This window comes from Brienomyrus brachyistius, chromosome 23 (genome assembly GCF_023856365.1).
Source record: "Brienomyrus brachyistius isolate T26 chromosome 23, BBRACH_0.4, whole genome shotgun sequence".
Lineage (NCBI taxonomy): Eukaryota > Metazoa > Chordata > Actinopteri > Osteoglossiformes > Mormyridae > Brienomyrus > Brienomyrus brachyistius.
The window spans coordinates 17,829,139-17,854,553 of NC_064555.1; the positions used below are offsets into that span (position 1 = coordinate 17,829,139).

General features: G+C 49.6%; 2 protein-coding genes and 1 long non-coding RNA gene across 4 annotated transcripts; 2 read left to right on the plus strand and 1 right to left on the minus strand.

The window, feature by feature from the left end:
- Positions 1-2,864: 2,864 nt before the first annotated feature.
- LOC125718736 (uncharacterized) lies at positions 2,865-6,001 on the minus strand. Its single transcript, XR_007384916.1, has 3 exons — positions 5,906-6,001; positions 4,137-4,293; positions 2,865-4,012 (listed from the first exon to the last, which is right to left on the minus strand). It is a non-coding gene; the product is annotated as an uncharacterized LOC125718736 (long non-coding RNA).
- On the plus strand, positions 4,868-13,865 carry dclk3 (doublecortin-like kinase 3). Its single transcript, XM_048992729.1, has 5 exons — positions 4,868-5,284; positions 9,721-11,459; positions 12,410-12,542; positions 12,819-12,986; positions 13,286-13,865. The coding sequence occupies exons 1-5, from the start codon at positions 5,158-5,160 to the stop codon at positions 13,420-13,422; spliced, it is 2,304 nt and encodes a 767-aa protein (XP_048848686.1). The 5' UTR covers positions 4,868-5,157; the 3' UTR covers positions 13,423-13,865.
- A 1,491-nt stretch (positions 13,866-15,356) lies between these two features.
- On the plus strand, positions 15,357-25,202 carry cyhr1 (cysteine/histidine-rich 1). Of its 2 annotated transcripts, XR_007384913.1 has the most exons (5): positions 15,357-16,417; positions 19,315-19,553; positions 20,488-20,699; positions 20,943-21,922; positions 21,993-25,202. XR_007384913.1 is itself a non-coding variant. In XM_048992751.1 (4 exons), the coding sequence occupies exons 1-4, from the start codon at positions 16,112-16,114 to the stop codon at positions 21,332-21,334; spliced, it is 1,149 nt and encodes a 382-aa protein (XP_048848708.1). In that variant the 5' UTR covers positions 15,357-16,111; the 3' UTR covers positions 21,335-25,202. The 2 variants fall into 2 exon arrangements, 1 of the variants encoding a protein (XP_048848708.1); XM_048992751.1 differs by having other exon boundaries at positions 20,943-25,202.
- Positions 25,203-25,415: the final 213 nt, after the last annotated feature.

Genomic DNA, 25,415 nt, shown 5'->3' on the forward strand with positions numbered 1-25,415 from the left:
CACCACTCAAATAAATAAATGCTGGATTGCATCCATCCATCCATCTTCAGACTGCTTCTCGTCATCCGGATCACTGGAAGGCTGAACACTGTTCCACCAAGTTCCTTATTAATCTCCCATTTTAAATATTGTGAAAATAAAAGCACTGCAGGCCTATGAATGGTTTAATGCTATTTTGCAAATAGTCATTAGTATGATGTTAGTAACAGGCCCATAGCAAAAATAAAATAATCAGATAATCTTCACCCGATACAGTTTCATGTTGGCCACTTAAAATTTCAGGTCATGAAATCTGAGATCTCTCTCTCTCTTGTGTCTACGCAGTTTAAAATGTATGCATAATAAACCTGTCAGTTGGCGGTACGTTTGTTCACCAGTCGTTTCTCATTTGATCCTCCCTTTCACCCTCAGTCTTTTCCCCGCACTCACATTTGTACTATTGCGCAACAATCTGCTGAAAAGCGCCTACATCCCGGGACCCGGTCTGTGTTATTAGCAACCATAGGCGACGCTAGACCCGATTTACACGATTTTTTGTCTCAGCCCCGGTGTTCAGTGATTTCGTCCCGTTTGCCTTGGATGTTGAGGTTCCCTAAGGGTCAAATCCTCAAATCACTCCTGCTTGCAACCAAATAATTATTAAACCTTACTCTCCTCCACTATTTAATTTTTTTTTATAAAATGTCTTTCTCCACATAATCTTTTTTTCAATGTCTTATCGGAACCAGTGCAGGAGCCAAAAACATAATTAACAAAAATACTTTAAATGGGAACATAACTTAAGTTCCTTCTTCGTTTTTTATAGCCTGACACCTTAGTGGTGGGATGTGAATTTCCGGTCGGTGTCCCTGATTAGGAAAAGTTTAAGAACCCGATTCTCTGCTGTTCCTGTTCGGTGTTAGGGGGTGGATTCATGCATAGGTTATCCTAGGCCATGGCCGCCACCCCCGGGGAATATCAGGGCCCCGCCCTGCCTCCGGAAAAACGGAACAGTTCAGTAAATCGGGGACACAATGCTGACATAGGGCCCCAAGATAAGTTAATCTGCTCTGTTAAGCATGTTTGGACAAGTGTGCTAGCTGAAATTAACAATTGATGTATGGATGCCCTCAGGGCCATACAGTAGCTGGGAATTCTGGGCCCCCAACATAGCGTCAGTTTGGAGCATTTTGGCTCACTTTTGCAGAATGGTGGGGAGGGGGGGTGGAGCTTGGTAGATCTTTGCAAAGAGGGCGGCCCTCCATGGTAAATTTTTGGGCACTTAGAGAGTGATGGGCCCCCAGAATCTGCTGAGCTATCTATTATCTCTGACCTTTGTGTGTATATGAGACACTGCTGTCTGGGAGATGTTACTTCCTTTCACTGTATGCAGTGTTACGATTGGTGTGACAATAAATGCTCACTGTCTTCGTATGCAGTGTACTGAATATGTTTGGTGTGACAATAAAGCCCCAATTGACTCAGGACATTTTGACAATGATTCTTTACTGGTTGAGCTCCCAGACCAGAGGTATGTTAACAAGGACAGAAGTTCCTGGGCTGTTCCAGCTGACAGAGGCCCCTTCTTCTATTTTATACAATGGCATGGCTGCTGACTGGGGAGTGGGGAGCTGCTGACACATAAAGCTGTTGCTTTTTGGGGGGGCCGTGTTTGTGGAGGCCCCTGGGTCTCAGCCTGGGTGAACCCGTGCATTAAAATATCCCTGCTCATGATCCACTTTTTTCCTTTATCATTAAGTCACGACCCATGAAAATCAATGATCTAGATGAGCTGGACTTAGTGAGGTGAGATGGACAACGTGCCAGCAAACAGGACACACCCTGCTTAACTGAGAAGCGTAAATGACGGTGACTTTCATTGTGGTGGAATAGAATGGGGGGGGCTTTTGAGGCTTTTGAGATTTAAACAGTCCAAATCATTGGTCTGAATTTGTACTTTCTGGACCTGAAATTTCCACCTCTGGACACTGCCTGGACTGGGATGTGGTTCTGGGATTATTCTTTAATATTTACTATTTTGATGACTGGATTAAAGGTGAAATTCCTGTACTTTTGGAATACAGGAATTCAACCCGCAGTTTCCTGCGATCGCAATTAACCCGTTAATTTAACGTCTGCTTAGCGTCTGATGGCCACTTTGAGTCTGACATCACTAGAATAATACATGCAGTCAGGTATGCTGCCCTCTGCCGTTCATGGTGCCACGTCATTTTTACAAAAGCACCAGAATCAATAAACAAAAGCCCTGGTAGCTAAGCATAACATCGTTTGATTTGATCTGCGAAACTTTTCACATGTCTTTGTATCTCTCTGGCGGTGGTACAAAACCTGTTAAACCCATGTGATTAATATATTATAGACGGATGATATTAAGGCTACATCACACATCAAGAAAATATCCAAGAATAAACAATAACGATAATCCTCATTTACTTAATTTTTTACATTTAAATAGCTCAAACAAACTTGTACACCGTGGGCAATCAAGAGACTCCACTGTAACTAACTGCATTTCGTTACCCGCCTGGTGGAAATTTTGCAGCTTGTTAAGATAAAACAACGACACAAACGCTGAGGGATTTGAGCCCCCAAGGCTGGGGGTGTGAGGCAACAGTGTTCAGTGGCTGGAAGATGGATGCGACCTCTACGTAGCATAGTGGTTTGCAAATGTAGACTTCGGTTCCAGAACAACGCCAAAAGTAACTCTGCTGATGCGAAACATTTTTGACGCTCTTAACCTGAAAAATGTCCTTAAATACAGAGTAAATTTCACTGAAGGTGCATTTTTGTAGAAAATATCACCGATACATTGTTTTTCCACAAGGGGTCAGCAAAAGCTAAATCATATCAATCTGCCATCAGTCTGCTGACTGCTGAGCGCGCTCAGGGTTGCACAGGACCGGAATGAGCCTGTAAAAAAAGGTAGAAAAAAACCCCGAGGAGTTAAATAAATCTAGGAAGGTATGGAACCTATGGAAGAAGCGTCACATTCTGGGTGAAGGATACAAGTTACTTGAGGAAATCAGTGATGACAGTCCAGTGGACGGAAAGTGAGAGAGTCAGACAGGCTGTGTTAGACACACTGGAGGTGTGAGTTCAGGATCTGATTCCGCAGTGAGCTCAAAGCTGACACCACGTATTGTTTTAGACACAACAAACCAAATAACCTTTTTCATTTTCTCATCAAATATCATATAAAGAATCTTAGTTTACAGTTTTCATATATTTTATCAGGCAGTTGAATGTGTGCTGGACGTGGAGTTGGAAGCTAATGGATGGATGACTGCATTTTAAAGTAAATCTAGCTATGTGCTTTTTTCCTGGGTTACAATGTAAACATCCTTGTAAGACCACAGTTTACTTTTTAATCCAGTACCTCAAGCACCAGACAAATGAATGTGAATAATCCCTGCCTGAACAGCACAATGTCTAAGGAGGTCCGGGTGATTGAGGAGCAGTAGATTCTGCATCCTGTTCCAAGCTGTGTCACAGACACACATGTCCTCAGCTACTGGCCCCATGTAGCATGCGGTCTCTCCTGTCCTGAGCTGACACTGGGTCTGCCTGTCTCCCGCAATGTCTGATGAATCACCATCCAATTTCATTCACATATGCTAAGTGTAAATGTAAGTTCTGATGGTTCCTCCAGCTCGTTTCCAAACACAGGGAATGGGGACGGTCACATCCGGGAGCATGAGGGCATTCTGCGGCCCCGGGTTGACGGTAACCGTGGAAACAGAGCTGCTGAATGAAAGAGCTGCTGTCGTGAGACGGAACAGCAGACTGATTCTGAAATAGAGCTGAGAGAAATTCTGTCTTTATGCAGCATGTCCACACTGGCAGCCCAGCTGTCCACATCTCATTTCCTGGACGAAGTGCTTTGGAATCGAGGGTCACCAAAGGCCAGAGATGTTTAGAAAGCGGCGCGGGTGATGGGGTAGCGTTTGATTGAAGTCCGGGGAGGTGACTGACCTCTGGAAACACAGCAGGGTACGCAGACCCGGACTTCTGCCTGCGTGTTAATGACAGGGCAAAAGAAAGTGACTGATGGAGATTCAATGACAGATTCTATTTGGAAATGTTCAGCAGAACACAGACAAAAAGCAGTTTGCAGGTACAGTCAGCACTAAACTCACATAAAGGTCAGTCAGAAACAGGTAAGTAAAGACCAGATACTGTGCGGCTCTTAAGTTGTGCTCCATCCCACCCAGCCTGCCCCACGGTGCTGCTTGCCGCTGCTCTCCTTGAACCGTTGGGGGCATCTTGGGGGAAAAACACACGCCTGCGTGCAGCCTGCAGAGAGAGAACAATCCGGTTGCTTGGCTGCAGTACACAATCCCAGCATCCCTCAGGAGCACACACATGCCCACATGCCACACTAATCGCTAACCCCTTGGGTAACTGGAGGGTGGCAAAGCCAGTACTGACGTGGGACTGGGATGCAACTTGACGTAACCCTGACTGCTGAATTTCTGACTTCGCAAATGTTTTTATCTGGAGGATAAGGTGTTCCTGAGCAGTCATTATGTATTTTGCTCCCAAATATTAAGGAAAACAATGTCCCAGAAAACACTCCCTCCATTGGCTCGGAGAGGTAAGGCAGCTGCATGGCAAATGTTGGCAGTGGTCTGGTGCCTTTAAGCAAATGTGAATTCCAGTGGAATGATTTGCATTCTAACATGAACAGGAAGATGTAATTTATAAAACAAAGATCGTTAAAAGACACAGAAGTGCTGCATCCTTCCTGAAAATTATATCTCACCAAGTCAATACTAAAGCAAAACTGAATATTTAAGGGAACATTTTTTTATAATAAATATAATTATTGCCCCTATGATGTATTTGCTTGGATATTTACTCAGTTTACTTTGCCCAACGTTGTAACAGTTCTACTATAGAATTTAAATTGTAATCCTTTATAAAAAGTGATAAACTGACAAATTGACGAAGCAATTTTAGTGAAGGTAGCAGAATTAAGTCGACCACAGAAAAGATCCGCAAACTGAAGGCTGGTCTTCCAACGCAGAAACACGGTAAACGCGATCAGATAGACGGTCAGAGGGGTTGAAGGAGCGATGCTTGACTCCACCCATGTCCGGAGACTGGCATCGTGGGTCGGTTTTTGGAGTTTGACCATTGCTGGCGATATGCAGAGATATGCGGACAGCATCTGAGCAGGGAGGCAGCGCAATTCAGTGGGCGTCAGGGAGAGGGAAGGTTATGATGCCGCCGTGGAAATCGGTGCGCTCCGGCCAAGCGTCATGTCCGAAATGGAAACAACCTGGTGAGTTTCTTCTCTGAACTATCCGGAAAATTTATGTGGTAACTATAGAATCAGCAAACATTATCGGCTGACTGAAGAAAGTTGTGATTAGCGCTGTAATTTTTGTAATACAAAACACTGGCATTAATTTATTTTGTCATCTCTATATAGTTTTTATCCTTATATTTGTAATATTTTTCAAAATTCATTAAATATTGTAAATTAGTTACTGAAATCTTCTTCCTTTGTATTTGATTATTCACTATTTAAAATACGTAAAAGTCCAGATAGTTCGGATGCATCCGTACGCCCTGTGGTTCTTGCGATAAGTGGGTTATTATCAAAAATAAATGCACGGAGTGTCACAAGAAATGCTTCTGCTCGCAATACAGAATATCCACGCAATTTAACACTTGCTGACCACTGCAGATAACGTTGCATTATAGATTTATTCCCGAGAATCACATGTGATGACGAATTAAAGCCAATTGAACTCTTTTACTATGAAACGGTTTGGCAACTCGTTTTCAGCGAACTTTTCTGTATGGTCCATATCACATTTCAGCGCAATACTGACAACATGAAACTTTATGTTGGGCAGGTTCCTGTTTAAAAAAAAGCCCTGCAAACCTCACCACTAACCGTTAATCACCAGCAACAGCATTGTTTACATCAGAAGAGGCTTTCTCCGGCGCTGCACACAGGCTGGGTTACGGGCGTCCGGTTACAGATCACTGTCCTGCTGATGCGGGTCTCGACCAAAGAGTGATGTCACTGTCTGTCCAAACATATTTAAGCAGACGTAAAGACGTGAGGCTGGATGATAACCAACCAGAGAAACATTTAGTTGGTCATTTTGTCAAAAATATACCGCATTGTGCAGATGTCAAAGGCAGTCAAAGAAAATGATGTTGAAATGATCTTCAAGTTGGTGTAAAACTAAATTATCTGTCAAAGCGTGTTAGCGTAACCATTTCAAAACCCCAGTATTTGTAGCCACCCTCCAGCACCCCCACGTGTTTTTTGACTCCACCACTACTCCACCGTGTTTAGCTGATCAACACCTCATTGAGCTATTTAATTAATTAAATTAATTAATTTTGTCGGTGGTGAAATTTAATAAATATTTGGAATGGCTGAGGCGCTCCTGAGGAGAGGTTTGGGAACCGAAGCTGTGTTCATCTAGGCATCCAGCAAAATATCAGTAACGTTTTGAAGAACAGAAGAAATTCTTATTGGATATGTCACTGTTAATTTGCATATCTTCTAATGTTAAATTGTTTTTTTTTCTGAGAAAATACACACTTTCTACCCAGATAAATAACCGTAAGCGTTTCTGTTGACTGCTTATGACTTTTCATTTCATACTTTGCCATTGGAGACCGGAGAAGCCCCACATGCCGGCTGAGATGCTTAGACTCACCAAGATTGCATAGTTAAGATCACAGTAGCTTCGGTGAACAGACAGCCCCGGAGGACTGGGGAAGGTAAACGAGGCACCTGGGCCCACGGCTCTGTATTATGTTCGCATGAATAAATCATTGAAGCTGTTCAATGTTTGAGAGATTTTCTGCTGCTTGCAATATAAGACTGGTAAAAAAAAAAAGGAGGATTAGATGATACCGAGGTGCTGATGACGGTGATTCCATTTAGTTAACCAGTCTCCAGCAGCCGCCCTCTTTGGGAATAAGGGAAGGTCAGATGTCATACAGGCTGTTCCGGAGCTCCGTGGACCGGTAACTGACCATCCTCAGGGGCTTTTCCCTTCTGCGCCCAGCCGTTGGCCCTTTCGCCGGCAACTGTGTTGTAAATCAATACAGGTGATCCGATTTTTTCACTCTCGTTTCCATCCGCAGCCAGGCTCTGAGGCTATCCGAGAGCCACCAAAGCAGGGCTCAGCTGAGGCAGTGCCACTGAATTATTGATGCCTCGAAGGCTTACAGGATGCGTCTTTCAGGGTCTGAGAGTGAGAATTTCCTTCTGTGGTGGGAGCGGATCTGGCGTTGCCTCCTTTGAGACATGGCGGCGTACGATGGGCAGACACCTGTAGCAAGTAAAGCTGTGAGACGCGAAAGGATGCAGCCATCACACACGTGCAGGAGGAAGGAAATGTGTCATTGGTGTTGCTGAGAAAGCATTTTGAGAGGCATTTTGAATTGGGTCACGTCTGTAAGGCTAACTTGGAAGTGATGATCGTATATGTGAATTGGAGATTCCAATGGACTGTTAGGGATATGACACGCTTCCCTCATGAGTCCCACTTTGGAATGAATCAAAGATCATTCTGCAGTATTAATGTGGACAGAGCAGAGGCTGAAGAAGCGTGTGAAATGTCATTAACAGGGCCGTGCAAGTTACTAAAAGTTAATAGTTACAGTTACTTCTTTCAGAAGTAATTCAATTACTTTAACAATTACTGCATATAAACGTAATTAATTACTAGGGAAAGTAACTTCTGCATTACTTATTTTATTAATGCATACATGCCCAAACAGCACCCATATGTCACCGGGACGTTGGTTAAGATGGGAATGTCTTTACATGATCCATTTAGGCCTATTAACATTGAACAAGACCTCAAGATGCTTAAACTCCTCAGCTTGAGGCAGTAACTCCTCCACCCCTCCCTCCCCCCCCGAAGAGGGAAATCCACCCTTTTCTGGTCGAGAACCATGGCCTCAGACTTGGGGGTGCTGATCCTCATGAAGATTAAAACCAAGGAGTGTGCTTCCCCACCTTGATTAGGGAGACCGGGGCCGTGAAGGCGAGTGCCAATGGGGCCTGGCTGGGCAAAGCCAGAAAAAGTAACATGGATTCCTCCCCCCGTGGGCCCACCACCTGCAGGGGGAGCCGTGGGGGTCAGGTGTGGGTGGCAGTCAATGGCAGGCTGGGGAGAGGCAGGACTGGGCATCGCTGCTTAGACCGATGCCACCGCGACTTAAACCCAGATAAGCAGCACATAATGGATGGATGCATGGATGGAACAATTTTAAATGATTATATACGCTAATGAGCATTTAAGCGAATGCATTTTTTTTCAATAATTTTGCTTTAATCTGTTCCGCATCACCGTTAGGCCTGTTGTTGCCGTTTCTGTCATGTTGTCAATATTTTAAATAATAAGTGTATGACTTTTAGTCAATTGTTTGTGCAGTATTGGTTTTAAATAGTATGCCTACCTGTGCAGTAAAGAGAACAAATCTACCCTATAGTATGTAAATATATATAATATAACCCCATTGTCATGCCCGGCTCGTACGATCCTCCTGTGTGCCACGACCCCTGATTATCCACGTGTGCTTCCCCGATCGTACCCAGCTGTTCCTTGTTATTTCGCCCTGTCTTTTCTTTATTAGACCACGGCTTGCCTGCCTGGTTGTCCGTCATTGATGTTAGTTAGCGTCATTTGATGTCTCCTCGCTGTTTCCCTAACCTTCCTTGTAGTAAATCCCCAGTTTTCCCCTATTCTCGCCTCCTTGCCTGCTTCCTGCTGGCTTGCCTGCCCGTCCGCTTACCTGCTCACCGTGCACCCTGACACCCATTGGGGGTTATATTGCTTAATCGGGGAAAATAACAGTAGACCAAATGTCGCCTAGTGACCTCATTAACATTGTGTTGCTGTTGAAATACATCACACAGACATCGGGGGAATGTAGAGTCAGTATTCAGTAGCAATGTCTCTGCCATAGAGATGCTTTGCCCTGGATTTTCAAGCGTCACAGAGACACTGTGCCAATGCATGTGTGCTGTCTGGGCAGCTATTCCAATTTACTGCTGTGACACAGTGAGATACAATACAACTGTCAGTATGTTACCTGTCACTGTACTTTATGTAAGAGTATATTACTCTTGAAGTTAATCATTCATTAGGCAAAATGTTAACTATTTCTTGATCTTTATTTATTTGTGCTGTGATTATGGTAGTTGAGGAAGGGTGTTGAATCAGTTTTCTAAGATTAAAATAGGTTTACCAGAGGGATAGCGTTCCTTTAATTCTGATTAAAATCTGTCATGTGACCATATGATAACAGGGAGTTTGGGGGACTGTTGACCCCAAAGGAGAGAAAAAAGGCAGTTCTATGCATGGACCTATGTAAAGGTGTGGCTAGTCACAAGGTAATCGCTCTCCATCCTCGTGTCTTTATACCTGAGAAATCCACCCACTTAACAGACAGGACCCACAGGTCAGACTAATATCACCCATTTACTGAGCCACTGTAAGCCTGGAAGACGTTAGATCATGAACAGAATATTAGGCTGCATATATACATTAATATGTTCATGCAGTGAAAGAACAACAAGCCCATTTAAATTTCAGTACTTTTAATTATGTTATTTGATTTTGTTACTGCTAAAAGAAGTGAAACTGCAACACCGATCATTAAACGCTCATTTGGTATAATGGCTGGATGCAGTAAGTAGTACACTTAATGAATCTTTCTCCTTGATCATTTCAGGACAGCACACAGCTTTTCCCAAAAGCATTGTGTCCCAGGATCAATGGCACGGGGAGTGCTGGGCCCGGGTCAGCCGTGCTCCGCTCCCTCCCTGCAGGTCTCAGCACTTGCGGTCCTGCCGACTGGACGAGCCGTACCGGCCCAGTGCCAGCCGGTTTGCCTTCCTCAGTACGCACGCAGAGGACAGCCCCATGCGGCCAAAGATCGTGACAGTGGTGCGGCCAGGTGGGGGCGCTCCGCTGAGGAAGATCACTATCCTCCTGAACAGGCGTGCAGTGCAGACCTTCGAGCAGCTGGTGGCGGACATCTCAGTGGCAATGGGCCTCCCGCGGTGGAAGAACGACCGTGTCCGCAGGCTCTTTGGCCTCTGGGGCGGAGAGATCCGCAGCGTGTCCGACTTCTTCCGTAACGACGACATCTTTGTGGCCGCAGCCAGGGACAGGCCGCCTGTGGCAGAGGTGCAGGCTGTGCTGGAGGAGCTCTTCCCGGGGGACGCGTGCTTCCATGGGGCCGTCCTGCGAGCCTGGGAGAAGCTGCTCTGGGCGCCGGCGAAGGCCTCCAAGGCAGACAGCGGCTTCCACGAGGAGCCAGAGACTGATCGGGGACTGCAAGCCAGGGAGCTGAGAAACAGCACCCACAGGCCTAGGGACAGAGCTGAACGGGATGGGCAAAATGCCCGGGATCGGACACGGAAGAGGGATCGAGCGAGACGGGAAGGGCAAAAGGACGAGCTGCCGCGGGTAAGGAGGTCCAACAAGGCTGAGAGACCGGGGGGACGTGTAGAAGAGGCCCACGGCAGCTGCTGCAGGGAGTGTGGAAGGGCTGGGGTCCAGGGTGCCCCGCTTGCTCCAGGAGGAAGGCGAGGAATACGGGCCATAGTGGAGACCGGTACAAGTGGCGAGGGAAGGAAGAGCAGCTGTGATGGGATTGGGGAATGGCCACAGGCTGGAAGGGTTGGCGGAGAAGATGACCAGCAAAGGCCGAAGGAGCTAGAAGCCAGTGCACTGCGTCCCACACAAACCAGTGATGAGAGGAGGAAAGAGAAGAGCAGAGAAACCGGCGAGGGGATGAAGAGTCCTGCTACACGTCTGCACTCTGCTGACGGCCAAGGTGAGGGCCTGCCTGGGAATCCCACTAAAGAATGTCAGCAGGAAGAGGAATCCTGCAAGCAGGCAGCCGTGAGGCCCGGGGGGGACCTGACACACCCCCTACAGAGTGTGAAGGGTGGCCCAGCAACGAATAAGGTGATGGCAGGAGACAAGGCAGAGACGGGGCCAGAGGCCAGCCTCCCAAACCACCTGGCGTCCGGAGCGGACCATTCCCAGGCGGACATTGAGTGCCACTATGAAATGGGTCGTGTCATCGGGGATGGGAACTTCGCCACGGTGAGGGAGTGCTGGGTGCGCGCCGAGGGGGTGGAAGCCTCCCCGTTTGCCATGAAAATCATCGATCGTGCAAAGCTGCGTGGCAAAGAGCACATGCTCCAGAACGAGGTGTCCATCGCATCCGGCCTCTCGCACCCCAACGTGGTGCGCCTGCTCCGGCACTACGAGACTGCTGAGCACGTCTTCCTGCTCATGGAGCTCGTCCACGGTGGCGACCTTTTCGATGCCATTACAGAGTGCGGCAGGTTCTCAGAGCCGAGCAGTGCCCAGATGCTGCGCGACCTGTGCGGGGCGCTCGACTACATCCATGCCAGAAGCATCGTGCACAGAGACCTGAAGCCGGAGAACCTGCTGGTGAGCCCATCCCTGTCTCAGATAGCTAAAGGGGAGGAGATGTTTGCATGCTGCTTCATCCATCCATCCATCTATCCATCTTTCATAACCAACGATGCAACACTGGGTCAATGTATACATTTTAAATAGCATACAGGTGCTCCTTGCTTTACGATGGTCTGACTTTCGATATTTTGAATAGCGATGCACGTTCAGTAGTTGGCTTTGTCCCATGATCTATTCCTGGGCCAGCGATGTGTCAAACTTTCCATTGATGCCGGGCGACAGCAGCACCCATGCAGCCATGATTTCAGGCTCTGTAGCGATCATGAGCATAAGAATCTCATACAGTGTTTAACAACGTATCGGACAGTGTTTTCTTTCTGTAGTTAACCAAATAAACTTTTTTATTCGTTTATATACTTTTCAGTTATTGGTATTCAGTTAGTTACAGTAATTATTCATTTACTTACTCAGTGACAGTTTACTTATTTATTTATCGTATCACATTCAACTGATATTTTCCGTTTATGATGGGCTCATTGGGAGGAAACCCCATCGGAAGCTGGGGAGCCTGTTTACGCCACAGCAACGTATGAAAGTACTGATGGATGGTAAAAAACAGATTTGCAACACTAAAGTCAATGCTGGCAGTGAGGATAAACCAGGCCTTGGAGAGCTGTGTATCACTGAGCTGGCCTCGGCACGCCCTCCTCACTAATTATAAAAGCAGCGTAGGTAAACAGATCCATCCGGAAGGAGGTCCAAGTGAAAGCCACCCGCTACGTGTTCTGTTCTGTCAGTGGGCGGGTCACCGAATGCCCCCTCAACCCCCGAAACTGGATCTGTCACCTGGGAATTAGGTGTCAGAGGACGCGGGTTCTGATGCCGCGGTGGCTGGCAGCTGCCGATGACACATGCTGGCGGTGTCGCATGCTAACGGTGTCGCATTTCGTTCCGCGGCCGTCAAGGTGCAGCGCAATGCTGATGGCAGCACCACGCTGAACCTGGCCGACTTCAGCCTGGCCATGGTGGTGACGGAGCCCATATTCACTGTCTGCGGCACGCCTACCTACGTGGCCCCGGAGATACTTGCGGAAAAAGGTGCGAGGATCTGGGACCTTGAATACACAGTGATTTGTTCAGTCACTGTTTTCTGATGAAAATGGGGGGGGGGGATTATTTTCACATCCACAGTCTCTCTCACATTCACACTTTACTAGATCATCTGGCCCAGCAGTCCTGCCTCACTTCTTGTTAAGTGCCTCCAGACAGCTGCGTTACGATAGATGCTGTATAAAAATAAATCTACAGGAATTCCATATGGCTAACGGGTACCTTCAAGCCTGAGCAATATTTTTGTGGGCTCTTTCCCTGAAGGTTACGGGCTGCCAGTGGACATGTGGGCCACAGGGGTGATTACGTACGTCCTGCTGTGTGGCTTTCCCCCTTTCCGGAGTAGGGGGAAGGATCAGGACGAGCTGTTTCAGCTCATCCAACAAGGGCTATACGAATTCCTGCCTCCATACTGGGACAGCATTTCTCCTGGTGAGATTTTCTCGGATATGTTACATCTGTTGTGTGTTTGTATGCTCCCCCCCCCCCAAGTCAGTAGACTTTCCCTTGACTGTTTTTATTTCGTTCTTCACTTGTTGGGTTCGTTAGAAAAAGTTTTTCCGCAAGAGTCTTGGTAGAAGTTGAAGGAAAACAAAATCATAATTAGACAAAGTCCTCTCTGATCCCTAATGATCTGTTTATCTATGGACCAGTGCTTTAGGTGTTGTAAGGCATATTTTGAACGCCCAGGGATCAGGTCCCGTGAGCTGACTCTTCTCTTCTTTTCACAGATGCCAAAGACTTTACCGGCGAGCTGCTCCTTGTGGATGTGCAGAGGCGGTTGACAGCCAGGGCAGCGCTCCAGCACCCATGGCTGCAGAGCAAAGGTCAGCTGTGCCGTCAAGGCCACAAGAGCGCGGGGGATTGATCCCGAGCTGGGAGCAGAGGAAAACAGTCAGCCTGATGGTGTGGTAGTCAGTCTTCACAGAGCCCAGCAAAGGCAGACACTGTATCCATTAATGAAGAACCTTTTTAATGACTAGCATAAAAGTGGCCTGTATTTCTGCTCCAACTCCTGGGCCATAAGCAGGCTGTTACTCCAAAGAAAAGTCGCGGGGTCCCAATGCAACTTTCTGGACAGTGCCATGACTGAACAGGCTTCCTATTGGTGCATGGAATCCGGCAAAGCACCAATGACCTGGAATGAAGAGGCCTCTTATGTTTCCAAAATGAATTATTAGCTGGTCAGAATAAAATATTCCTTGCTTTGACTACAGGTAGTGTAGGAACTCTTTACTGTGCCATCTCCAACATTTTTTCAGCATGTGACTTTAGCCATTTTGTGGGTCATCTAGCACTATATTTTCATAACTTGACATATTAATGTTTACAAATGACGACAAAGCTTATCAGCGGACAATGAAAATATGTGCACAAAGGATATAAATGCAGAAATACATGGCACCAGAAAAGCCCCCCCAAGCACATTTAGCAACCCCCTCATAACAAAATTTGTGTGGTCATTTCCAAATACGGTAGGTGAGAGCATCAGCTGTTTCCTTCTGTTAAGGAAGCTGTTCTGTCCACCCCCCAGCCACCAGTCGTAGCTGTCACTGTGCCCCCCCCCCCCCGGCCCGAATTACTAGTCTGCTTCACCCAAACAACCAACTCGCCACTGTGCACATTCCAAACCCAGAAGCTTCCAGAGCCCAGTCATAAATGTGGGTGCACAGCTTCTGAGGGAGGTCATGTCCTCTATGGGGCAATGAAGAAGGATTGGTCTGAAAATTGATACTTGCATGTTATGGACTATACATTATGAACTTACACTAAACCTTTAATGAGTTTCATATGAAGGTCCTCATTGCCTTTTTCCCCCCACCTGGAACAAAATTATGTCTGTATTTCAAGAAAAATAACTTTATTTTCCTGTGACAAGGTTAAGGCTAGTTCCTGCGACCCACCTTCCACACATATATGCTGGTTAAGGTTTGGGGGACTAACCTTAGTAAATTAATTTAATTTGTATTTGTAAACATATTTACATTTTATAATAAAATGTTATGAAGAAAAAGAATGCTGTTAACATAAATTTAATAACAAGCAATAACAAGTTGATGAGTCGCAGATACGACTTCCCGCAAAGGACACTAATTTGTTATAGATGGGCAGGTAAATGAGGAAGTGAACTGTATGGTGGCGTCACATTCACACAGCGGGCCGTGTGGCTGTGCGCCCTGGCGTCGCGTCTGGGTCCGTGTGACAGCGTGGTCCACAGCACCTCCAAAAAACCCACCCGCTTCGCAACTACACAAACCAAAAAAAGTTCTGAAACACGTCTGTACTGACGCTAAAGATCAAAGCGACTGACAAGTTACAGGTTAGGGTCTCTCAAGGTGAACTATTTTCTAGGGATTATGTCGAATATATAATACAAACTAGAACAAACAAAACACAAAATGATACTATTGACAACTACTGTTGATTATATAAAAGTATAAATTCGAAGGAAATCTGGTTCACAGTTTTGTGTCCCCAATGGGTATTAGAAACTATTGTTTTTAACCTCACCTGTTATTCTACGAGGAACGCGACGGTACATCTATTTACCATGGTTTGTTTGCTATCACAGGATCATTTCAGAAGTTAAGCAAATAAATATTCGGGTTTATCAGTAGACAATGCAACGTATCCTGCAATTTAGTATTTCTTCGCAAAAGGTGACGCCCCGCGGGACAGTCATTCTTTTGTCGCATATCAAATTTCCCCAGTCACCTTACCACGCGCTCATAAAATTGACCCGCAGAAGGCTACTGCGCCTGCGCGACGCATAACTTTTTAAATACCCCAGTCATGTGACTCAACAAAACGCATCCAATCCGTGACGGCTCAGAAGGGCTGGCAAGCGAAGCCATAGCAGCTACTGGCAAAATATCGACAATTTGTCAACCAACGGAGTTCGGGATTTGCCGTAGCCGTAACCTTTGCGCAGTATTCGCGGAATTGATTGGGAGTCGCTGCGCACCGCGGAGTCAGGCAGAGGAGGAGACGGACAGAAGGAAAACAAAGATGGCTGTGTAGTCCGTGAGGCGATTTTAAGCACAGTCGCAATACAGAGGGTTCTCTAAAGGTCTGTCAGGTCCGAGGCTTCTCGGGCAGGCTGAGAAGAAAGTCGGGGATCGAAGTGCTGAACCATACCGCTAGCGGGCTGCGGGGAGGGCGCTGTCATCGCGGATAAAGCCGTCAGCAGGACGTCAGGGGCTGTTTTGTTCTGAGCAGGGTAAAATACTTTGCTGTTTTTAAAAGCGGATAGCTTGGTCAACTTTTAGTGTAAATAGAATAAACGCCACAGATTTACGCATACAGGCCGCCGTACGGCTAGCTAATTCGCATACTCCGGGCCCCTATTTTATCGGCTTTTAAATTTGTTTTTAAACCGAAGCGGAATATTACGAAATAATCGCTCAGACACTGAGTTAGCTAGCAGGCTACCGCACGTAGCTCTGTGAGGACTCCGTTAGCCGGCCGCCCGCAGCCAGATAAAGCTCCGCTCGGGTCGGAAGTCGGGCTGGGGGATCGAGCGACAGATATTTTATCGAGAAGCGAGAGACACCTCGATGTCTTCCCTGGAAGAGCGGGTAGACGTAGGAGTCGGAGCAGCTGCCGGCTCTTCCTCGGCCGGTGTAGGTGTCGGTGCGGTGGGTGGTGCCCTGGAAGCTGTCGCGGGGGGGCCCGTACTGGCCGGAATGCAGGAGGAGGCCGGGCTGCGGAGAGAGGGCTCCGGGCCCGAGTCTGACCCGGACGCGCCGCCCAAGAAGCGAGTGAGACTCCCGGAAGGCGAGTCAGGGAAATTGGAGGAGAGATTGTATTCCGTACTCTGCTGCACGGTGTGCCTAGACCTACCCAAAGCGTCCGTCTATCAGGTAAACTGGACATCTGGCTTTCATGTATTTTGATGCTTTTTTTTTGTCTCCGATAGCTTTGAACCCCCCCTCCCAGCGGGTATATAAATGCATCCCGATAAACTGCCTAGTGTCTCTTCGCCCCCCCCTCATGGATTTGCGACAGTATGTGAAATTTCTTGCTGTAATACTTCCCCCCCCACGATACCGGGGTTCAGCAGGTCCATGCTTGCCAGACAATGAACTGGAGGCTTTCTAGAAAAAAAAAGTCTGACTCCAGTATTCTTGCAACCAGCACTCGAGTCGCCGGACGCGCCGCCTCACAAAATGCTTGTAAAAGCAGCGGAGTCTGAGTGCCGTTCAGGCGTCTCTGTCCGTAAGGAGACGCAGCCAGATGCGCACCGCCCCAACGCTGCTGTCCAGACCGAAACGTGACCATACAGTGTCTGAAAATGCAACATAAAATTCCCGATGGGGGCAAAAGCATTTTAACCAAATGCCACCCTCTCAAGACAATGCAAAATATATGTGTAGACTTCAAATTTTGCACACTTAAGCATCTAGTTAAAATTAAATGAGGGTATGCTTCATGACCAGCCCACTTTGAATCTCTGCACATCTGCCAGTTTGTACACTCCACCGAAACACTAGGCCCCTCCCCTGTCATCCCACCTGAAGCCAGCCCTCACCCAGTGTGTGTCACCCTTTTTATTGCTCAAATCCCTCCCCCACGAACATCAGGGAGCAATTCCCATCTCTGGTGCTTCAGTGGTCATTGAAAGGTTATTGCCCATCTTGTAATTTATTTGCTGTTCTCATCCTGATGAAGAAGGATGTTTGAAGTCATTACTTGTTCAAAGAATGTATCAACTATTGCATAACCATGTTTGGTTGTTAAGATTAAGTTAAATTCTATATAAACTGTTAAAGAAGTCTTGTCATCCTCTTTTCAGTGCACATTACATTTCACATATATATATATATTTCTGCACATTGTCGTTATACTAATTTAATGATTTATAAACCACTTTTGTACATTAAAAACTTGCAACATTTACTGTACTTCCTGCAAAGTGTATTTACAATTTGTAGCTCTGAAATGCTACACAGGTGTTGTGTCCTTGTTATAAAATGAAAAACGTTAGACTGTTCTCATTTGTAATTTAAATAAAACCTAGTTTGGAAAAAATGCTGGTTACCCTTGGCTGTTGTGTAGAATGGAATCCATAGCTGGTTTTGCTTGAATATCAGTGTTGGTATTCCCTTGCATATGCACAGTAAAATTAGCACATTGCCGGTAGTGTGGCATCCCCCAGGCAACACACGGCAGTGCCCTTCTGTAATTCTTTAAATGTAGGATGACAGGATGAGCGAAGAAATAATCCACAGAGGTGCCACACGGGTACAGGCTGAATGGCAGGCTGAGCAGCACCGAAAAGGGGAGTGTAGCGTGTCGTTTTCGGGGCGTTAACAGATAAGACATTTAAGAGTTGAGTGTCTAGAAAAAGAGAAGGAACTCCTGGGTGATGGGGGAGGGACGCCATGTGATTCGTCCTGCGCCCCCCTTGGAGAGTAAATGGCTAGTGAGTGCTGACTGTTGATGGCTTGACATTCATCTCTGGGCGTTTCTGCACTCTGAAACTACTCAGCAGGAAAATGCTATTCTGCATAATTCCACTTTCCTAAAGTTTAGCCAATTAGAAAATTCACCTTGAATTCAAACGTTTACCTCTCCCTCCCATCTCTTTCAGATGTTGTGTTCCCTCATCTCTACCGTTCTCCATGTTTATTCACTAATGCGATTATAGAGTTTCCTCTCTCTGGGAAAATGAGGGTAATATATTGGACAGGTTCTTTAGGGAAACCCCTGAGCACAGACTGCTGCTGTTCTCCTTTCATATTTCCCTGTGTTGTCATGCTACATGATTAACTGCAGCATATCACAGATGTGTCTCTGAGTTAAAAGGGAAGAAAACCTAAATTAAGTGATGAAATATGAACAGGTAATCTGACGTGTAAAGGGTTGAAAGGCTCGTTGGTGAAAAACTGCTTTAGACATACTTTTTGACATTTACGTGTTTAAACAGCATTGTAGATAAAGGCAGATAAAAATTGAGACCATTTTTCCTGGTGAGGGTCAGTATGTATAAAAATGTATTTAACGTCATCCTGCCATGAGTGGCTTTGCTGTCTTACACCTTCAAACGCTGTTTCCATCCTAAGTCTCGAGTGTTCCCTGGTCTTACCGTGAGAAATCTCTGGATTTCCTCTTGCGATCCAAAAGTATGCAGTTTGGTAAAGTTGCGTTTCTAAATTGCTGATAATCTGTGAATGTGCTTGAATCTGCTTGATGTTTTTCTGCATGGAAAAGTGCTTCCCAAACCAGTACTCTTACAGTCTCAGGCTGCTGTTAAAAAATGCAGGGCCTTGTTGGCGCCTGGGGTGTTGAGTGTGTTGAGGCCTGGAATGAATTTCTGCTAATCCTGAAGAGAAGGTGACATGGCCGGGGTGTGGAGTTTAGCAGGTCTGACCTGCCCCCTTCATCGCCCCACTGAGACCGAGCTTCAACTCTGCGCTGCGGATGCCACCACTCGGGCGCTTTTGGCGCCCTGGATGCTCGATTCGGTGCTTCTGCTGGCGAATCCTCGGACTGGAGAACGCACCGGAATGGAAAGCCCACAAAGCCACCACACCAGCATTGCCTGTCAGCAAACATGCACACCTGTGCAGGTCCTTGCCTGCACCTTTGCCGTGACGTATGCGAATGTCCTCTCGGCTCGCTTGATCTGCAGTTTTGTGTCACTGCTGTCCTGTCTTCCACTCAGGGGTGTGGAGTTTGCCTCATTCCCCCAGGGCCTGAGAGTCCCCAGCCTAACCGCCTGTTTGTGTGCCTCCCCCCCGCCCCCCCAAACCCCCAGTGCACGAACGGCCACCTGATGTGTGCTGGCTGCTTTATCCACCTGCTGGCGGACTCGCGCCTGAAGGAGGAGCAGGCTACCTGTCCCAACTGCCGCTGCGAGATCAGCAAGTCGCTGTGCTGCCGCAACCTGGCGGTGGAGAAGGCCGTCAGCGAGCTGCCCTGCGACTGCGGCTTCTGCATGAAACAGTTCCCCCGCAGCAGCCTGGAGCGCCACCAGAAGGAGGAGTGCCAGGACAGGTATGACGGCCTGGCCAGCAGGGGGCGCTGGAGCCGGGCCTACGCGACTTTCCAGCTTTGCAGCCCTCTTTGTTCAGGGTGTCCTGTGAAGGGCTCGCCGTGTGCCAGTCAGTTCTTGCTGTCCTGTAAGGCTGCAGGGCATCGTTTGAAATTTCCCCAGCTGTGTTGCTGTGTGGTACAGGAGTTGGGAATGAGCCTGACCCTGATCATATCCAGATGTTTCGGGGACTGACTCACAGAGCAGCGGCGGCGGGCTGCCGGTGCCCAGCAAGCTGCCAGAGAGGCTGCCGTCTCGCCCCGCCTGCTCGCCCACGTGGCAGCGTTCCGACGGGCGAACCAGTTAAACAAGTCCGGGCGAGAGGAAAAAAAAACTCTTTTTCAAAGTGTGGCCTGTTTGTGACTACAGAACTGACCTGCTTTGTGTTTACCTAGGAGAAATAAAGTGGTAGGGGGCAGGGCTGAATGTCCCCCTCCATCTGCCTGCTGAATCAGCAGGTTGCTTTGGCTGTTAATCCGTAAAAGGTGCCATTGACTTAGCCTGTCGATACCTATGTATGCAATGTGTAGGAGGGGGACTTGCTTTACAGGTCAGGCCAGCCTGGCTGCCACCCATTTCCATACTTCATATCCTGTATCTCACTGCATGCACCCTCGCATGTATAAATGTGCAGCCTTTTGTCTGAATGGCCCAAAACCGTACCGTCCTCTGTCATGCAGACATGTCGCAGTGAGCAGTTGAAGTTACAGTCCTGCCTACAGACTTATTTTGGTTTTTGTTTCGCTGGCATTTCAGAAAATGCGTCGCCCTCTGCGAAACCCTGAAAGGTGCCGCAAGGCCAATGGCAGAGCCGTCACGCCTGTATGCGTTTGTGCCCATGTGCCTTAAATGAGTCCCCTCCATCCGTCGTGGCTGCCCCCCTCCCCTCCTCCACAGGGTGACCCAGTGCAAGTACAAGCGCATTGGCTGCCCGTGGCAGGGCCCTTTCCACGAGCTGACGGCACACGAGGCGGAGTGCAGCCACCCGACCAAGACCGGCAACGAGCTGATGGGCATCCTGGATGAGATGGACCAGTCGCACCGCAAGGAGATGCAGCTCTACAACAGCATCTTCAGCCTGCTCTGCTTCGAGAAGATCGGCTTCACAGGTACCGGCCTGCCACCCAAACTCATTCAGAGACTTGATTCTTTTAAGCCATGACACACAGTCAGACAGGCACATACATACACACACAGACACACAGATGAAGCAATTTTAAAAGCACTTCTAACAGTTTTTGCAGCTGGATTTCAGATGGATCAAAGTGCTTGAAACTCCTCCTGAAATTTGGTGCTGAGTAGCTCCTGCTAATGCTGTGCCGCTGTCCCGCTTCCCCCGCCGCCTCCTGCAGAGGTGCAGTTCCGGCCCTACCGCACAGATGACTTCATCACCCGCCTGTACTACGAAACTCCCCGCTTCACGGTGCTCAACCAGACCTGGGTGCTGAAGGCACGCGTCAACGACTCGGAGCGCAACCCCAACCTGTCTTGCAAGCGCACGCTGTCCTTCCAGCTGATCCTGAAGAGCAAGGTCAACTCGGCTCTAGAGTGTTCCTTTCTGCTGCTCAAGGGGCCCTACGACGACGTCAAGATCAAGCCTGTCATCTATCACCACGTCTTCAGCAACGACACCAACGAGACCGACTACGTGCCGCTGCCCATCATCGATTCCGTGGAGTGCAACAAGCTGCTGGCGGCCAAGAACATCAACCTCCGCCTCTTCATCTTCCAGATACAGAAGTAATGGAGGAGGAGGAGGTGGAGTGGACAGTTGGGGGTTTGGAGAATAAAGGTAGTTGTTTAGGTGGGTTGGGGTGAAGGCAAGGGGTAGGGAGGGGGGGTGTTGAATGGTTGACCCCCCTTCCTCACAAAAATAGGCTGCTGCAACCTTCAACACAACCAGAGAAGTGAAGATTAAAGAGGCAGCTGTTCTCAGAGAGCATCACAGAACCACATTTATCTCTGTATGAACGTGCGTGAGCATCGTTCCTGCCCGGAGTCTGGCTGGGGCCTTGAGCAGCAGGCCGGTGGCTGGTGGCCGTGGAGACGGGGGTGGCATTAAAGCACAGCGGCTCGCTCCCTGCCTCACTGGCGCCTCGTCCATCCCTTCCGCACGGGTACACAGAGTCTTCTGGCACCGGGGCTTTCACCTTCACTCTCTGTGTGTGGCCGTGTGTCTGAGCGCCGCTGTAAGAGCAGGCCCCGGCGTCCCATCCCGCAGGGCGTACCGCTGTCCTGTCCCATCCCATCCCATCCCGCAGGGCGTACCGCTGTCCCGTCCCATCCCATCCCGCAGGGCGTACCGCTGTCCTGTCCCATCCCATCCCGCAAGGTGTACCGCTGTCCCGTCCCATCCCATCCCGCAGGGCGTACCGCTGTCCCGTCCCATCCCATCCCGCAAGGTGTACCGCTGTCCCGTCCCATCCCATCCCATCCCGCAGGGCGTACCGCTGTCCCGTCCCATCCCATCCCGCAGGGCGTACCGCTGTCCTGTCCCATCCCATCCCGCAAGGTGTACCGCTGTCCCGTCCCATCCCATCCCATCCCGCAGGGCGTACCGCTGTCCCGTCCCATCCCATCCCGCAGGGCGTACCGCTGTCCCGTCCCATCCCATCCCGCAGGGCGTACCGCTGTCCCGTCCCATCCCATCCCGCAGGGCGTATCGCTGTCCTGTCCCATCCCATCCCATCCCGCAGGGCGTACCACTGTCCCGTCCCATCCCATCCCGCAGGGCGTACCGCTGTCCCGTCCCATCCCATCCCGCAGGGCGTACCGCTGTCCCGTCCCATCCCATCCCGCAGGGCGTACCGCTGTCCCGTAACATTCTGCAGGGCGTACCGCTGTCCCGTCCCATCCCGTAGGGCGTACCGCTGTCCTGTCCCATCCCGTAGGGCGTACCGCTGTCCCGTCCCATCCCGCAGGGCATACCGCTGTCCTGTCCCATCCCATCCCGCAGGGCGTACCGCTGTCCCGTAACATTCTGCAGGGTGTACCACTGTCCCGTCCCATCCCATCCCGCAGGGCGTACCGCTGTCCCGTCCCATCCAATCCCGCAGGGGGTACTGCTGTCCTGTCCCATCCCGTAGGGCGTACCGCTGTCCCGTCCCACCCCGCAGGGCATACCGCTGTCCCGTAACATTCTGCAGGGCGTACCGCTGTCCCGTCCCATCCCGCAGGGCATACCGCTGTCCCGTAACATTCTGCAGGGCGTACCGCTGTCCCGTCCCATCCCATCCCGCAGGGCGTACCACTGTCCCGTCCCATCCCATCCCGCAGGGGGTACTGCTGTCCCGTCCCATCCCATCCCGCAGGGCGTACCGCTGTCCCGTCCCATCCCGTAGGGCGTACCGCTGTCCCGTCCCATCCCGCAGGGCGTACCGCTGTCCCGTCCCATCCCGCAGGGCATACCGCTGTCCCGTAACATTCTGCAGGGCGTACCGCTGTCCCGTCCCATCCCATCCCGCAGGGCGTACCGCTGTCCCGTCCCATCCCATCCCGCAGGGGGTACTGCTGTCCCGTCCCATCCCGTAGGGCGTACCGCTGTCCCGTCCCATCCCGCAGGGCATACCGCTGTCCTGTCCCATCCCATCCCGCAGGGCGTACCGCTGTCCCGTAACATTCTGCAGGGCGTACCACTGTCCCGTCCCATCCCATCCCGCAGGGCGTACTGCTGTCCCGTCCCATCCCGTAGGGCGTACCGCTGTCCCGTCCCATCCCATCCCGCAGGGGGTACCGCTGTCCCGTCCCATCCCGTAGGGCGTACCGCTGTCCCGTCCCATCCCGTAGGGCGTACCGCTGTCCCGTCCCATCCCGTAGGGCGTACCGCTGTCCCGTCCCATCCCGCAGGGCGTACCGCTGTCCTGTCCCATCCCATCCCGCAGGGCGTACCGCTGTCCCGTCCCATCCCATCCCGCAGGGCGTACCGCTGTCCCGTAACATTCTGCAGGGCGTACCGCTGTCCCGTCCCATCCCATCCCGCAGGGCGTACTGCTGTCCCGTCCCATCCCATCCCGCAGGGCGTACTGCTGTCCCGTAACATTCTGCAGGGCGTACCACTGTCCCGTCCCATCCCATCCCGCAGGGCGTACCGCTGTCCCGTCCCATCCCATCCCGCAGGGCGTACTGCTGTCCCGTCCCATCCCATCCCGCAGGGCGTACCGCTGTCCCGTAACATTCTGCAGGGCGTACCACTGTCCCGTCCCATCCCATCCCGCAGGGCGTACCGCTGTCCCGTCCCATCCCATCCCGCAGGGCGTACTGCTGTCCCGTCCCATCCCATCGCGCAGGGCGTACTGCTGTCCCGTCCCATCCCATCCCGCAGGGCGTACCGCTGTCCTGTCCCGTCCCATCCCGTAGGGCGTACCGCTGTCCCGTAACATTCTGCAGGGCGTACCGCTGTCCCGTCCCATCCCGTAGGGCGTACCGCTGTCCCGTCCCATCCCGTAGGGCGTACCGCTGTCCCGTCCCATCCCATCCCGCAGGGCGTACTGCTGTCCCATCCCATCCCGTCCCCCAGAGCGTACCTGCTGCTGAGATCAGGCCTCGCCGCCTCTTTTCCTGTCCCCGTGCTGGGGTGGAAGATCCGGCAAAAAATGAAGACTAGCACCATGCAATTAGGGTTTTTAAAGTGGGGAAGTACACCTCCACTCAGCCCCTCAAGTGATTAGCACAAGTGTTTCCGTGTTTGTTTGCTGAGAGCAGGTGTGGGAGGGAGAGTGACTGGTTCTGTGTAGTGTAGGTTGGGTTACCTACAGTGACAGGTGGGACATCAGGTCCTTACGGTAGAAGATGGGAAAACACCAATGCTTGGCCAGCTGCTCTAAGCAGGGTGCTTCATCCTGCCTCTGTTTTTACAGTAATAAAGCAACCTTTGGTGTTTCTGTTTTATTGTGTCAGATACAGTCTTATACGGGGTGGGGGCCAAATCAGGTGGGGCGTTGGCCAGAACATGCAGAACCTAATGGTGGCATGTAAGCTGTGGTGATGTGCTTCATTCTGAGTGGAAGAATTTGAGGATTGACAATAATTGTCCCTCCTAATGACGAGCACTCAAGCCGGCCTGCAGGATTTGGTGAGCTGGGGGCTCCCCAGGGGACAGCGTGCTAGATGTGGACTGGAGGTCTCCGGCCCCAGTGGACATCAAGCATAGTGCGGTGTTATTGGCTCTGTGGCGCCCCCTAACTACAAATCTACAAAGCAGAAAAAGTCCTAAATTAAAAGTTACAGGCCTTTTCCCACATCATGTTTTATTTTAAGATGAAAAAAATATATATATTTTAGAAGAATTCTCCAACCACACGTGGCAGGGATCAAACTGCTGTTTCTGACCTGTGACCTTCCATACGGCGAGAACTTAGTGTGCATAATTTTAGTTTTTTTTTGGAAAATATACTTAGAAGTCTATAAGCTAACTTGTCAGTTTTTTTTTTGGTTTCTTTTTAACCTGAATATTTAAATGTCTGTGCAGTTTTGCATTTTTAGATCGGTTTCCGGTACCTTTTCCTTCGGATATCTGCCCAGAGCCGATGTGTTACTATGAGTTTGCATATTTTTGTTCTTTGAGGAACAATCTGTGTATTGTATTAAATTTACAGTGATCCATACTGTGAAAACAGCCTTGTTTTGCATTTGTCTGGCTTTAGATACTTCTGTCCCCAAGTCATCATCCAGCAACAAAGCATTTCTCTTGTGTGATTAGCTGTTACTTCGTCGAGTTGCCTGCTGAGCCGGACCCTCGCTGAGCCGACCTTCCTGGCCCAGGGAGGTGCTTATCACCATGAGCCGGCGTTAGCGGTCAGGGCGCCAGATCACTGTCAAGGTGACGT

What these genes read in the sequence shown, in the direction of transcription:
- dclk3 (XM_048992729.1), top strand. Translation starts at nt 5,158, where the DNA reads ATGCGGACAGCATCTGAGCAGGGAGGCAGCGCAATTCAGTGGGCGTCA. An exon ending in TCCGAAATGGAAACAACCTG is followed by an intron (nt 5,285 to 9,720) that starts GTGAGTTTCTTC and finishes TGATCATTTCAG; the next exon opens with GACAGCACACAGCTTTTCCC. An exon ending in CTGGGACAGCATTTCTCCTG is followed by an intron (nt 12,987 to 13,285) that starts GTGAGATTTTCT and finishes TTCTTTTCACAG; the next exon opens with ATGCCAAAGACTTTACCGGC.
- cyhr1 (XM_048992751.1), top strand. Translation starts at nt 16,112, where the DNA reads ATGTCTTCCCTGGAAGAGCGGGTAGACGTAGGAGTCGGAGCAGCTGCC. An exon ending in AAGGAGGAGTGCCAGGACAG is followed by an intron (nt 19,554 to 20,487) that starts GTATGACGGCCT and finishes CCTCCTCCACAG; the next exon opens with GGTGACCCAGTGCAAGTACA. An exon ending in CGAGAAGATCGGCTTCACAG is followed by an intron (nt 20,700 to 20,942) that starts GTACCGGCCTGC and finishes CGCCTCCTGCAG; the next exon opens with AGGTGCAGTTCCGGCCCTAC.